The 14710-nt window shown below is 43.5% G+C and overlaps 1 protein-coding gene across 1 annotated transcript in view; it reads left to right on the plus strand.

Annotated features, from left to right (window-relative positions):
- The first annotated feature begins 2504 nt into the window (after positions 1 to 2504).
- LOC128309920 (frizzled) overlaps positions 2505 to 14710 on the plus strand; it is a 246551-nt gene continuing 234345 nt past the window's right edge. Inside the window, exon 1 of the mRNA XM_053046429.1 lies at positions 2505 to 3512. Coding sequence (XP_052902389.1) covers positions 2763 to 3512 — 750 coding nt within the window. The 5' untranslated portion in view covers positions 2505 to 2762. The remainder of the gene's footprint in view (positions 3513 to 14710) is intronic.

Consider the following 14710-nt stretch of genomic DNA (forward strand, 5'->3'; position numbering starts at 1 on the left):
TGTACTTCGATAGATTGATGCAGGGTTGGCATCGAAATAGGGCATAAACTAAAAAAATATTAACAATATAATTTTTAAACAAAACCTAATGAAAAAAGTTAAAAAATTTTTGTAGTCCCCATGCTGTTGGTAAATTCTTTGAAAAAAATGTCTTGCACATTGCACGTCGAATGATCAAGCGATGTGAGAATTTTCAAGCAAAGAATAGTTGTAATAAAATTTTGTTTACGTTGCAACTCACGCAGGGTTTTATGAATCGTCCGAAATTTACCCTATTTTGGGTACGGAAGAGTTGAACCCAGGATAACATTGATGTAGAGTTACGCGATGAGGTACAGTTTGAGACGATTTCTTTATTCAAACGCATGTCGTGACATGGCCACTTAGTGAACATGGAATTTGTCTTAAACTGCCGAAACCCTCTTAGCAATCTTTTTTATACATTCAAATCCCCTTAGCGAGAAGTTAGTGAACAATTTAAATCATGAAGTATCTCTTGTGTAAGTTAACTCTGAATTTAACTCCTCACGGCAACCTTTAATTCACGATTTAAATCGAGAGTAATCCTGGGATTTGACTGACACTATAGTGAACTCATGATTTAAATTGTAAGTCGGAGCTCGCCGAGAATAGCTAAATCTTAATTGTTTTGAATGTTTTAATTCGCTGTTAATTAGTTATTCATATTATTACAAATTGCTTATAGCAAAATCTTTGTTAAAATTAACTTGATATGGGAGATATTTCAAACGAGTGTCTACATACTATATATTTTTTTAATTTAATTATTTAGACATTTGTTGAATAATTTAAGCAATGATGCTGTTAATTCTACAATGAATTATTTGAATAAAACACTTTTTTTGTGCTGGTTTTCCATCGCAGGCTGATTGCAATAAGAGCAACATTCCGCATATCGTTTTAAACTGATGTTCCTAACAACGCTGCTTTGCAGCTGCCACAGCGCTTAATTGAGGTTCTTCGGATTCTCTGTAACGGCAAATAACAGGTGAAGGAAAAATATACGAACGAATGAACTACCAACGCCACCTGCAAGCACAGGGCTTAGCAACTATTAATGATGAACTTCATCAAAATGATATATGTTTGAAGTCTGTTTGGTTTTTTGTTATTAAAAAAGTTGTTATTAAACTTTTTATTGTTTTGTTTAATGACTTTATCACAAGATTACTTCAACCAAGCAGTTTCATGGATATCTGATTCAAAATTAGCTTTAATCCGATTTTGATTCATAATTTTAAATAAAAAATAACTTGACATATATAATTATCCGACAATATTCATCCACTTGCATATAAGCAATGGAGTTTTCTTTTCGAAAATGTTTATTTTGAAAATAAAGGAGAATTTTATACTTTCATCCTACGCATAATTTACCGCTTGCCGACCCCTGCATAGACAGGTGCATTCACTCATTCATCCGTATGTTCATTCCCGCTCGTGCGGTGCGTTCACTAGCCAGCATCATTTGTGTTCCGAGTCTCGATCCGTGCGGACGCACGCGTGTTGTCGTCGTGGTAGTCGCGTCGCGTTTCAACAGTTCAACAATAGTGTTTCGTAAAAGAATGTTTACAGCAGTAGTGCAACTGTGGCCAATGCATGCTAATCGAAGTGAATGCATTATTTAAACCACAGAGATGCGATGAAGCAAGCATTCAGCGCGGTATTAATTTCGCATATCTTCGCGGTAGTGTCGTGAAACACCGGAATGCCCGGTACGGGTTTTCTCTGTGATGCTTTCAGTGTTACGATAATATAATCAGTGGCTAGTACGCAGCTGACGGTGTACAGTGGTAAAAATCCCATTTTGTTTCCGTACTACCGGAGCAGCAAAACAAGTGAAGCATAAAAAAGAAAAGTTGCAATCTTATTTACAAGTTGTTGGGCTCATCAAAGCATTCTAGTGGTGCACGGTGTGTGTGTGCGTGTGTGTTTTCGCAAATCCGTTGCGGCGTGAAAGAAAGCGCTCCGAAATAACGCCCGCCGCGAAAACAGCCGGGCCTTTACGAGTGTCTATTATTACAATCAAAGCAGCAAGCGACAACACGGCGAGAGAAGAAAAAAAGTGCGTGCCAAATTCCCCTCTCGGTTTTTTTTGGAGAAAAATTGCAAAGGAAAAGGGAAATAGAATCGCGCCGCCACTTTTCCCGGCTGCGCGGTGTACACAGCGAGCCGGTTTCCGTCGCTTCCCTTCTTGTTGTGGTGGTAGTGGTGTTAGCCGCGCGTGTGTGCTTGGTGTGTACGTGTAGTTGGGTGGGTGTTTTGTCGGTTCCCTTTTCGGTGCGGTGTGTGGTGTGTTTTATTTTGTTGCCGTACCCGGTAACTTTTCGGCCGGCTCCGAAAACGTGATGTAAAGTTGTGGGCGTGTGAGTGCGTGCTCGTTGCTTTAATTCGGTGTTCGTGCGTGCGTGTGTGTGTGTGCAAGAGTCGTAACGCAAACAGGCGCCCGTTCGGTACGGGTGGATGCACCGGTCGACGCGTAAACCGTGCGTTGCGTGTGTGAGAGAATTCTAGCAGGCTGCGATAAAGGCAAAGAAAGAGAAGCACCTGTCCAATGGTTTCTCGACCAGTATCGTTGTTTACCGGTTGTGTTACCGTGTTTGTGTGTGTGCGCGCGTGTGCTTATGTTTGAGCGGGCAGGAAAAGGTCGCTGAAAGCAAGAAGTTAGCATTCGCAACGTGCGAAACGCGTGCAGTTCGGAACGGTGTGTTTGGGTCGAGGAGCAAGCAAACGGATCGAAAATGGCCGCTTTACGGCGGTGCGGATCGGTGGCCAGATGGGCCATCCTGCTGTGGCTGCTGCCCGCGGCGATCGCAATCCAGCAGCAGCAGCAGCAGCAGGAAACGATCGTGACGCACGAGGTAGAGCCCAGCGTTGCCGGTGAGGAGTTTCAGCATCACAATCGCTGCGAACCGATCACGATACCGTTCTGTGCCGGCATTCCGTACAATCGTACGATAATGCCGAACCGGTTCGGCCATACGAAGCAGGAGGAGGCCGCACTCGAGGTGCACCAGTACGTGCCGCTGGTCAAGATCGATTGCAGTCCGGATTTGAAGTTCTTCCTCTGTCTGCTGTACGCACCGGTCTGTACCATCCTGCCCTACCCGCTGCCGCCCTGTCGGAGCCTGTGCGAGAGTGCCCGGGCCTGCGAAACCATCATGAAAACGTTCAACTTTCCGTGGCCGGAAAACCTCGAGTGCTCCCAGTTCCCGGAGAACAGCGACGGTAATCTGTGCGTGTCGAAGGACAACTCCAGCGAAACGACACCGGTACCGACGAGCGCATCCTCCGCTGGCTATCCGACAAAAACGGTGGCCGCCCCGTACATACCGCCCCATCGGAAATCGGCCGGTTCGTCGGTGGGTGTGGGTGGTGGGGCCGGTGTGGGCGGTGGGGTGGTCGGAACGCACCGTGATTTGGGCTTCATCTGTCCGGTGCAGCTGAAGGCACCGACACTCATGGGCTACCAGTTGACCATCGGTGGAAAGGTAGGTTCCCGTTTTTTCTTGGGTTATAATAAATATAAATATAAAAAATATAATAAAATATAAATATAAAGTCAAAGTAGGCCAGAAATCGCAGACCTAGATCTCTTGAGGTTGTTGTGCCGATTAGGAAAAAAGGTGTATTACCTTTTAAAAGTAACGAAAACATCACTTACCAAAAAAACTGATCGTACACAATGACTCGCATACACATGATGTGTCATTGGCACGTCACAAGAATGACACCGTACTATCACGAAACTATTGCTGTCTTAATACGCAAAATTGCTCTTTTCTGAAAAAGCTGTATTGTCCGGTTTGTTATAAATGCTACAAATAAATGGTTTTTTATGATGGTAATTTAAGAGTACCTTTAGTGCCGTTTGATAATTTCGGTCGCTTATGTTGTGTTTTTTTTTCTAATGTGTCAAGTTCGGATTAAATTCGAGTCGATAAAGCGATACATCACAAATGTAAAAAAATATCATTCTAAAGGATTAATATTGTTTTAAATTGTAATTAAAATGATAATTGATAAGCGTAAGTGTATGGTTTTGCTCAAAATTCGAAGAAATTAATATTACTCTTTATGGAAAATTAGAAACTTTAATCTTTAGGCATCTCAACTTCTGAAGATGTCTAAATGAAAAAAAAAAGTGCTTTTGTGCCCTATTTGGCGATATTCTTTGGAAGGATCTCAAAGTTTCATGTCATTTGGATAAGGATTTTCAGTTATATAAATCAATTATTTATAAAAGACATAATCACCATGCATTGAAGAGGGCACATTTGGTATCAAATGCGAGCTATTCTCAGATTCGGAGTATATTCCGTAAATCTTTTCTCCAAATACATGGAACTCGAGCATTCGGTAACACTTTGCCCTTTTCACACGTTGCCGGAATGCAACACTATTACACAGCCTTTGTAGTTTTTGTGCGTACCGATACAGGATGACTTCCACACCACATACCGGTTGCTCCATGTAAACACGGATGGACATCTCTAAAGGTTGCAGGCTGCATTCCGCTGCTGTGGGCACGTGGAATACATCCACCTCACCCAATTGAGATGTGAAAAATAAAACGCTCCTTTGTGGCGCACGTGGCTGCTCTGGAGCTGTGATCGGGGATATAGTACAAGACCCCAGACCTTTCACATACCCCGGGTGCCTTAATCGTATCCCGAAAGACGTAATCCGATTTTCGGAACGTTGGATGCACCGGAAAATCTATCCATATGGGAAAGGGGTGTCAATGGGCATGGAATTGTGTGGACACTTGTATGCATGTGTGGTTGTTTGAACTTGCAGCCTACGCTCACGTAAACAGTAACGATATACGGGGGGGATGGTTTTACATCTGCCGTGTGCCGTGTAATCCTTTCCCCGTGGGGAATGGGATGAATTTTTGAACTGACTTTTAATCAGCTGGAATGATCACACACGCCCGAGAAGATTCGGGCCGGAGTTAAATCGGTTCGATTGCACATTCCTTTGTCCATCGGTCTACCAAACTGATCTAGGCCTGGCATTAAATTTCTTCCACAAAACGTTGCATTTGCTGAACGACGCACGACTGTCGCATTTTGCAAAGCGTATTTCTATATAAATGGGTAAGCACTCGGAAGCGATTGTTTCTCAAAAAAGGTCCTGGTCCTGCATATCGCACGCCCGGTTTTAAAACAGAAGGAAACGATTCACTGCGAAACCTCTGCCTCTTACTCATGCCCGTTTGTGTTCCGAGGCGTAAGCAGATGCGATGCAAGATGGAGCAACCAGTTCCAGTTTTAATTGCTTCGTTGCCGACAGGATTAGCAAAATGATTGCTCCCGAGCTCACTGCAAAACATTGAAGCGGTAAGGTCCGCTTTGAAAAAAGCGCACCACTACCGCGTGTGTCTTATGTACCGATGCGAGGGATAAACAATCATTTTCTGCTGCTGCAGTTTCCGTATCATTCGTTTGATGGCAGATGCAGTTGCACTAGGTCCGGGAAACCCCGGGACCACTCATGATGGTGAATCAGGAGGTATTAAACGTACCGGTAAGGGCTAAAGTGCGGCAATTTAACTTGTGTGATGAATGATAGCTGTGGGTAAACACAGCTACAGCCGAAGAATGTTGCGTATCCAGCAGAGATACGGAAGGGAATTTAATAGAGAAGGAATCCTTTTGTATCTGGTGAGCGATGCTTCGGTGCCTGCAGTTGACAGTGTTCCAATTTTGATGCAAGATTCCGACAACTGTGTCACAGCAAAGTTGGAAAGGAATGAAAGAAAAAAAAATCAGGCCCCCGGTTTTGGGGTGAAATCACCAGAGATATACAGCGCTGATTTACCAGAGGTTAATTAAGTTTCGAGCTAGAATTCTTGTCGTCATGATTAGCCGGGAAATCACCTCCATTTCTTTTTGCCCCTTTTTTTGAGCCACGTCTCACTTGTGCGATAAATTGAAAGTCTTGTTCCGTTGTCCTTTCAAGCGTTTTCGTTCGCTCTCGTTTAGTGTGCCTTCGTTCGGTGCGGGAAGTCGCTGAAACTCTTTTGCATTCTAGCACTTCCGACGCACCAGTGCGGGATCGTGCATTTGTTGGCGAAGTTTTTGGTTGCTCTTTGGCCGCATCCTACGCTTGAAAGGCATCCTACGCCAAAAAAAAATAGGAGAATCATAATAACACACCTTATGCACTCGTTTCGCGCCCTTTCCCTTTTTTGTGGAGGAAAGTTTTCGATAAAAATCAAGTACTATCCGCGCTAAACCAGTGCCGGCAGTGGTAGTAAACCCCGTTTGCCAGTGATTGGAATACGGAATAACGCGAATGATATCATTATAGTGCATAGAAAACGGCAAAAAATTCGTTCCCGCCCCGGCTTAGTGCGTGCGTCCTCTTGGTGTCAGCAGCGTCTCCAATGAACCGGATTTGTTGTTTTGTTCTGCGCAGGAGGTTGTGTGCCGGGAAGGATCCATTTCCCGGTACCGGTTTTGGGTGTGTGTGGTGCTAAAAACATGGGAAAATCTGTTACCTCCAGCGTCGCGTTAGCACCCCCCCCCCCCCCCCCTCCCGCGGCCCCCTGCACGTCCACCGATGTTGGGTTTCGACTGCGGGAAAAATGTGCAAAAAAAAAAAGGAAAAGCTTTGGCAAAGTTTTTCAATTACATCTACACTGGCGATGGTTCGTGGCGGGGCAGGGTGGCCGTTGGGTTCGTCGCTCGGGAGGGGGTGCAAAAAAAAAGGCTGTGTTTCCTGTAGAATATTTTTCACTCCCCGTGTACTCTTCACTGGACCATACAAAGAGTGAGCTGAAACTCACGTCTCGCAAACGGAGGCAAAAGGATGTGGAGTTGGATATTGGGTCCTCTGCGCCGGTACTTATGCAGTCAGTTGCCGTTGCTAGTGGTGCTGCTGCTGCTGCTGTTGTAGTGGCTTGTTAATTCGGAGCGCTTTTTCGCAGTTTTTTTTTCGCCCAGAGAGTCCCTGCTGTTTCCTTTCACATTGAAGTCCCAGTGCCAGTGGAAGCAAAATTGTGGGAATCATGTCCCTGTCCCGTTGGCAAGCGTTCGATCGCTTTTATGAAATCGTAATCAAACTGACTGTTATGTCGTCGTCGTCGTCGTCGTTGTAACCGTAGTTCGTCGGCTAGACAAAAAAAAGTGATAGAAAGAAGTAAAGCGAAGGCAGGATAAGCTGCAGAGGGATAGTTATCTACTTTTTACCCGGCATAATGGTTAATCCTGGCCACCACCCAGTCGTATGTGGCTCTCCCTTTGCTGCTCCCGGAGCACTGTTTGGTGTCGCCTGTTTTTTTCCCCCAACGCTAGCAATTCTCGATCCATTTTCGGAAAGAACCACCACCACACACACGTGTGCGCTCGATTCTAGAAGGGTCGCTTTTTAATTTCGCATCCTTGCTCCGGTTGTTGCTCCCCTTCGAGCAAAAAGGGACTCTATTCTGTGTCGTGCGTGATTGTGCATTCGGAGATGAACATGACTCTCTTTCAGCGTGTCACCGACTGGATGGTCGACCAAGATGGGATGGGGCGGGTGGAGAAATGCTCGAGTAAAAGACACCGAAACTTTCTTTCGGCCCACCGGGGGGGCCCACTATACGGCCAGTTTAGACGCATCTGTTGGGTGCCGTGCGCTGTTTGATTAATTTTTTTGCAATCTTTAGCAACGGTCCTTCAGGATGTGCCATCGGCCTGCGAAAAGGGACTACTCCTTCGTTGTCCTGCGACTTCGAATAAAAGGGTATTATCGGTTTTTAGTTTCCACGGGCAATGTGGAAGCTTTACACATGTGGATAACGTAAGCTCCCAGGTTGTGGCTGGTTGCAAGCTAAAGCATCTCATACTGTGTGTGTGTGTGTGTGTAATGACTCTGGTAATGGAAGCGAAACTTGAATGGGATGACTATTCCCTTTTATTATAACATTTCACCATTCACTTGTCGCCCGTTCATACACAGCAAAGTTGTTTTGATCGTTCTATTCTATGAGCTATTTTATACATTATATGAGTATCTGGACGGTAGATGGTGGCTACTCTTGCAACTGTTAAATAAAGAGGTCTATTAAAAGCTAATCTATTATAGCTTCTTTTTTTAAATTAAATCAATTAGAACTTTTAGAAAAATAAAAACCAAGTTTTACTCTTTTTGCTTAATTGTATCCTGGTCATGGCACCAGTATTCAAATATTTAACTACAATAATTATTCTTTAGAAATATATATGTATTTTTAAAAAGGCTGTATTTATTGAACTATAGTGCCCAACCGGCGTTAACTATTATCAAATAATAATTTAAGGTTTAGTACTCCAGTTGGGTAAATTTAAGTGTTTTATGTTATGTTTTCACTATGCCTAAAATTCGGGAAATATCTAGTAGAATAAAAAACATTCTAATTGGCAAACATTAACATTTGAAAAGATTCACTATTGATTTTATTAATCAAAGATAACATTAGGAATATATAATTGTACAAATTTTTTAATGAGATAACGGAAAAATAAACAAAAAAATGGGAAAATCGAATTTTTGTTCTTTAAATATCACGAGTGCTGAAGATATCCCAATGAAAATAATGTCCTTGCCCCTCGTTTTGGGTCCTTCCTAGAAGGAATGCACAGTTTAATGCCATTGGGATAAAGATTTCGTACCCCCAATTCTCAGGGAGGCAATTCTCAGCTCTTTAAACTGTTATTTGATCATTTTATTATTATTAAAGTAGGAAATATACTTCGAACTCTTCTTCTTCTTCTTCTTCTTCTTCTTCTTGACTTTATAATCTACAAGGTCATGGCTGCCATCTCTGGCTTTCTTTGACTTCACTATTAGCTAATTGTTGGATAGTCAATTCCGCATACGGGGTGGAATGATTCAGAGGGATTTTGTACCAGTCCTGTCGTGTGGGACCGTCCTTTACATAAAATACTTTTAATTTTGGAAATGGTTTTTTAAATCGAGCAAACGATTTTTTGAAAAAAAACTTACACGATATTCAGTTTCGAAGTAAACCATGCAGTCCTCAACCGAAGGACGTTTAGCAAAAGTGGATAAAACGGTGCGGAAATCAAACTTCCCTTCAGTCAAAAAGGGAAAAGAGACTGTAAAGCGGGAGTGGGACCTCTGCATGACGTTCTCCAGATGAAAACAGAAACAAACATAAAGCGTGTATATCTCAAAGTCAAACAGCAGGTCCCCCTTGTCCCGTGGAAAAGCGGTCCGCTCGTTTGCTTTGATAATTTCCATTAAATAATTGACACAGTTCCTCCACTCGTCAACAGGGACCAACACCAGAAGGACCACCGTTTGCTAGCTGTTTGTCGTTTCTTCCGGTCCAAGAGCCCTTCAAGTGTGGGTGGTAGTGGCGCTGGGTCGTCTAAAAATGCCATTAGAAGTCTCGCTTGCTTGCTGGCAAGTAGGGATATGTTCTTTTTAGCCGTGTGAAGGTTAGTGACGGGACTTTGTTGACGCATTTAGGTTCACTTTTTGTTTTTTGTTGGCCTCCGTCGTCCCCGTGCTTGTTTACGTACCCCAAGTACTTTTCGACTGCTCGGCGCGTGTAAGTGTTTTCCCGCGTTTTTGTTTTTGTCCCACCCTCTCTGCGCGTGCTAACGCCTTTGCCCGGAATTCGTTGGTACTTCGTTTTCATTTTCCTGTGCGCCGGTGTTGTTTTTCATTCGCTTACCCCACAGTAACGTGTGTCCATTACTGTTCTCCGGCAGTGCTCCAGGGCGGCATTTCAGCGGGATTTATTCCCTTTCGTGGGCGCTTTTGTTTTATGTTCTTGCCGGTGACCACTTCCGGGTGGGCGTAGAGGGAGAGATAAAGAGAGAGAGAGAGAGAGAGAGAGAGAGAGAGAGAGAGCGAATGGAGATTGTACAGTTTCACCCCCGTTATGCTTATCACTATTTGCCCTGGCATGTTTATTGTTTCCGTTTATGGCAACGCCGCTTGATGAGCTTTTGCACCCCCGTACGCCTTCTGCTTTCGACATTCATCAGCCCTGGTGGTGTCGTCCTGGGGTCGGATTGGGCTGTGACTCCACCGTGGCAGGGTTGCTTCTAGGAATCTTGGTTCTTGGGTAGGCCTCTCGGCGGCACCCAGCACAACTAGGTCAAGAGGATGAGAGCGTGGCAAAGCCCAGCTGACGACATCCTTGGGACGACATGGGATGGGAACGTTCTAGAGCGAGAGTGATGAATACATTGCAATCTGATGAACGATGGTCGGGTGGCCAAAACCTCCGAAACTCCCTCCCGGCACCGTAATGATTGTCGCTTTTCTCGATTCCGGACAAACGAATTGCGAAGAACCACACAATTGAAAGCGTCAAGTGGTCAGCAAGAGTGACCGGAACGAGCCAAACGAGACCGGGAGTGACCGGGAGCACTCGAAGAGAACGCTCACAATTAGACGTGGACGAGTAGTGTGATGATGTTTGTCTATTTGCCAATGGTGCCCTTCACCAACCAAAGTTCGTTATCGTCGGACACACCCCGCAAAGGGAGTTGGCGCAAGTTATGTGTGTATGTGTGCCCCCAATGCTCTTCGGTTGTAGTACGCCCTGGGGAGCCGTTGGCGTGTGCTGGGAAGAAAGGAAAACTTCATCAACCATCCTTGGAGGTTTTTGTTTTCCCTTTTTTTTCTGCTCCATTCAACCGTGGTGTGGCTTTTTGCAGGGGATGAATCACCTCCCCCTCCCCCCCACCCCTCAGCACACCAGCTCTCTGTGGGTGTTAGGAATGTTGGCCACAGTGCTTCTCGAGATGCTGGAGTATTGTCGATACGATGATGGTCCGATGGGGTGGGCTTTGATAAGCGAGGGAAATTGTGATTCATGAATGAAACAAATAATGTTTCGATGACAGGGTAACGTGGGGCCAGTTTGCCAGTCAGCTGGCCATTATGTTTAACCATATGGCTATTAAACATTAGTTCCCCGGTTAATAAAGAAAATAGAGAAAAGTGAAAGTAATTTGTAAGCAATGGAACAGTAGCTTAAAGGTTTTTATTCCAGATTATTTAATGTACTATAATTTACTAATTTTTTCACATAATGTTTATGCAGTATAAGGTACATTTTTTTATAAAAGTTTTTATTATAAACACAACCTAATCTTTAAAGGTTATAACTAGATTACTACACTTAGGAATAGTTATTTCAATCATAGCATTGTTGCTTCCACCAATATGGCCGGTGTGATTTACAATCGAACGTAAGATTAGAGTCCTCTTACTTGCATTATCGTTACTTAGTACAGGTTGAAGGAGGGAAAAGAAGTTTAGCGAATCATCAGGAACAACTAAAGTTGTTTCCTGTAACAGTATGTTCCAAGAACTAGTTCTATTTAATTAAAATTGAGATTAAATTGCTGATCTTTGATGCGCTCTTTGATAAACCGATTGGTGCAATATATTGCGCGATGATATTATGTTGATTCTTGATAGATTGTTCTAACTAACAGGTGGGCTGATAATTGTTTGGACTATGATAGTAAAACACTTTTTTTTTTAACAATTATAGCCTGTTTACAATTTTTGGTTACCTTCAAAAACCAATATTTTGTCATTACGCGAAATTCCTTCCTTGCCATGATTACTCAAAACACAAAAGTTGCGTCACACAAATTGTTCTAGCTCATTAGGTTATTGTCCGAGTGCTGTCAAATTTTGACAGAACTCGTTTGAAGGTTGGTACAAACTAAAAATGATATGGATAAAAATCTTCTAGCGCGATCTACGTGTTAGGCCAAACAATTATCAGCCAACAATTATATTTTGTTATTTTTATTTTATTATGATTTAATCAAGCATTTGTCGAACATATTTAATATTTTAATTGTTATTTATAAACTACTCAAAACGAGTTATGAAATCAAGGATATAGACGTTTAATAAATTGAAATCTCTTCATCATGAAATGCATCGATAGATTTAGGCGTACGGAGGATTGATCCGGATGGGATTTTGTCCCGGGCCTGTCGTGTGAAGATCGACACCGCTACCAATACACCACCGACCCGTCCCAAATCCTAATTGGTAGGAGGGAAATATAAGAGTACATCAAATAAATGGATGTATTTGGAGTTAATAATTAATTGATTTGCCAAATAAATTTTATGTGAGAGGATGCAGTAAAATATATAAAAAAATTGTATTAAAATTCAAAAAAAAAAACTAATTAATTAAATTAAAAACAAGTTGGTAAGACCTTCAGTTGAATACAAATATTGTGTAGATTTTTGCATTAGTTTTTTTTTAATAACTCCATGATAACTTGAGTCGGATTTGTACCTTTGGGAAAAAATCATCTCAACAAATTGTACTTCAAACAAGATAAAATGGGACGGTATGTTTCATAAAAAATATTAAAACACTTTAAATCTTTCGATTGCTCACTCCATGATGCAGCAAACGCCTTCGCTGCATGTGTGAAATGTAGCAGAAGGTTCTAATCGCTCTGGACCAGTTTGTTTGTCGCTTTGGTGTATGAATGTCAATAAAGCATCATCCACATTGGTGGCGAGATGGGACGGTATCGTTTGAATAGCAAATTCGATCACGAACGACCCATAAAGATACGGTTTTGACATTCGATAAACAGATTTCTACCGCAGAACCGTGTTCCGTCGTTCGGCTCAGGACATTTTCGGTAGTCCGCATGTGTCTAATGTGTGTGGCCGCTGCTATGTAGATGAAATGTTTATGAGCGCAAATATGAGCGTTCTGGTGGACCCCTCGGTGTGCCGCCACGGTTCGGGAAGAATGTTAATGTGAGTGGTTTGTTTTATTATTTTATTTTTTCGCCTCTGATTTCCTACTCGCAATTCGTATTACGGGCGAAAGCTTTCAATCCTTTTGGCACGCGCGGTATTAGCGGAGGGGAAATAATGTAAACTAAATGTACGACTAACCGTGTGATACTGTATGCGGGGGAAGAACGTCTGTTGAATATTAATTCCTACATTCGTTTGCCGCTTTCACTCGATAGAATGAGTTCCGGTTTTTTTTTTCGAAATGTAAAATGTAAAATTTAACCATTCCACCATTCCGGGTCCACTCTGTCTGTCTGGCGGACGGGGCCTGGCCTGCCTCTTCGTGAAGCATTTCAATTTATCATCATTTCCCCAACTCCAACACCATTCCATCGCTCGAGCACAACAAGCACAAAGCGTCAGTGTAAGAGAGGGGCATTTTTTGTTTTCGTTTGGTATATTTCTCGCATTTCACTTCTCCCACAGCGAGCTAGAAATTACTGTACATGTTTTGCGAGCTAAGTTAATTAGCTAAATTGAAGCGGTAAAGTAATGGCAACAGTACACATGTGCGTGCGTTGTGTTCCTGGACGTTAGCCGCGCTTCCGGTTTCCGCACCAACCGAACCGAACCGGTGCAATCCAATTTCCCTGTCAAGTTATCAGTGTCGACTTACTGTCTTGTTCTTCCATTTCGGTGCGGGCTGTGGTACATATTAAAAAATAAGACAAGCACCACTCAGGACGACGGTTGGGCGTCTTTGGGTGATATGGCCCTGCCAGCCCGAAGCGGTGAGGTAATATTCGAGATTCTTTTCGCTTATGCTCTGCTATTGCCCGTAACGTAACGCACCCGCAGTTGCTTCCCGAACCAGGATGATAGCGTTTTATGTAATACGGTCACGTTCGGCATGTCCTTTCACAACGCACACCCGGACACACACCGATTGCACCGACTGGCGCTTTGTTGGCGGGTTGATCGTTCCTTCGGATGTTCCCTATCGTACCCGGTAGCTTTCCATCGTCGTCAGTAACAGCTGAATGTCACCGGCATCTGATGGCTACGAGTGTGTGTGTGTGTGTGTGCCGGAGAGTGAGTTTATTTTACCTTTTTTTTTGGTTTTGCTATGTGACCAATTTCAGGGACAACCGTTTCGAAAGTTGCCCTTTTTTCCAAAGGTCCGGCTCACAGTAGTTTTGTTGCAGCTTGAGAACTGTGCGCTCGTCCGTGGTCCCGTGGTGGTTTTGCGATAACAAGGCCCCACAGCAGCGTGTGGCGATGGGTGAAGAATTTGTCGTCATCGTTGGTTGGACTGTTTTTTTTTCCTTCTTCTTGTACTGTTACTGTTAACTTCTTAAAAACTCACCCGTCACATAGGCACATCCGGGCTGTGCGAGGACGACGCTAGTTATCCTTTTTTTGGGCTTGCAAATGGGCCCGAAATGTGGCCCGAATGGACCGGGGGCAGAATTTGTAATGTGATTTTTGGTTGGTTGGAGTGTGTTTTTTTTTTTGTGTTGATAAAGGCAACAGTGGATGGTGGAAGTGTTACTGTCTCGTCGTCGTAATCGTGATCCACGTCCATGTCGAGATGTGTCATCTTCGATGGTCGTTGGTTTACACAACTCTCCCTCCTCACAAAAAAAATACCCCAACCAGGGAAGAAGCTCTGCATACTCGGGATGGAGCTGCCTTGGAATTCTCGGTCGAATTGTAAGCAGTAAAACCCCCGGAACAGTGACGGAACAGCGGAAAGCTTGTTAAAAATTCCAGCCTTCCCTCCGAACTGCTCTCCCCATTTCGAAACAATTTTGGGACGCACCGTTTGGAGATTAAAATAGCTTTAGAAGAGAATTCCCACCCCTCTTCTGTGTGTGTGTGCCATTCTCCAATTTAAGGGGCGAGTGAATGGCGAATCGTTATTTTTAATATGCTTCACTTCCTTT

The sequence above is a fragment of the Anopheles moucheti genome, chromosome 2 (assembly GCF_943734755.1).
Source record: "Anopheles moucheti chromosome 2, idAnoMoucSN_F20_07, whole genome shotgun sequence".
Taxonomy (NCBI): Eukaryota; Metazoa; Arthropoda; class Insecta; order Diptera; family Culicidae; genus Anopheles; species Anopheles moucheti.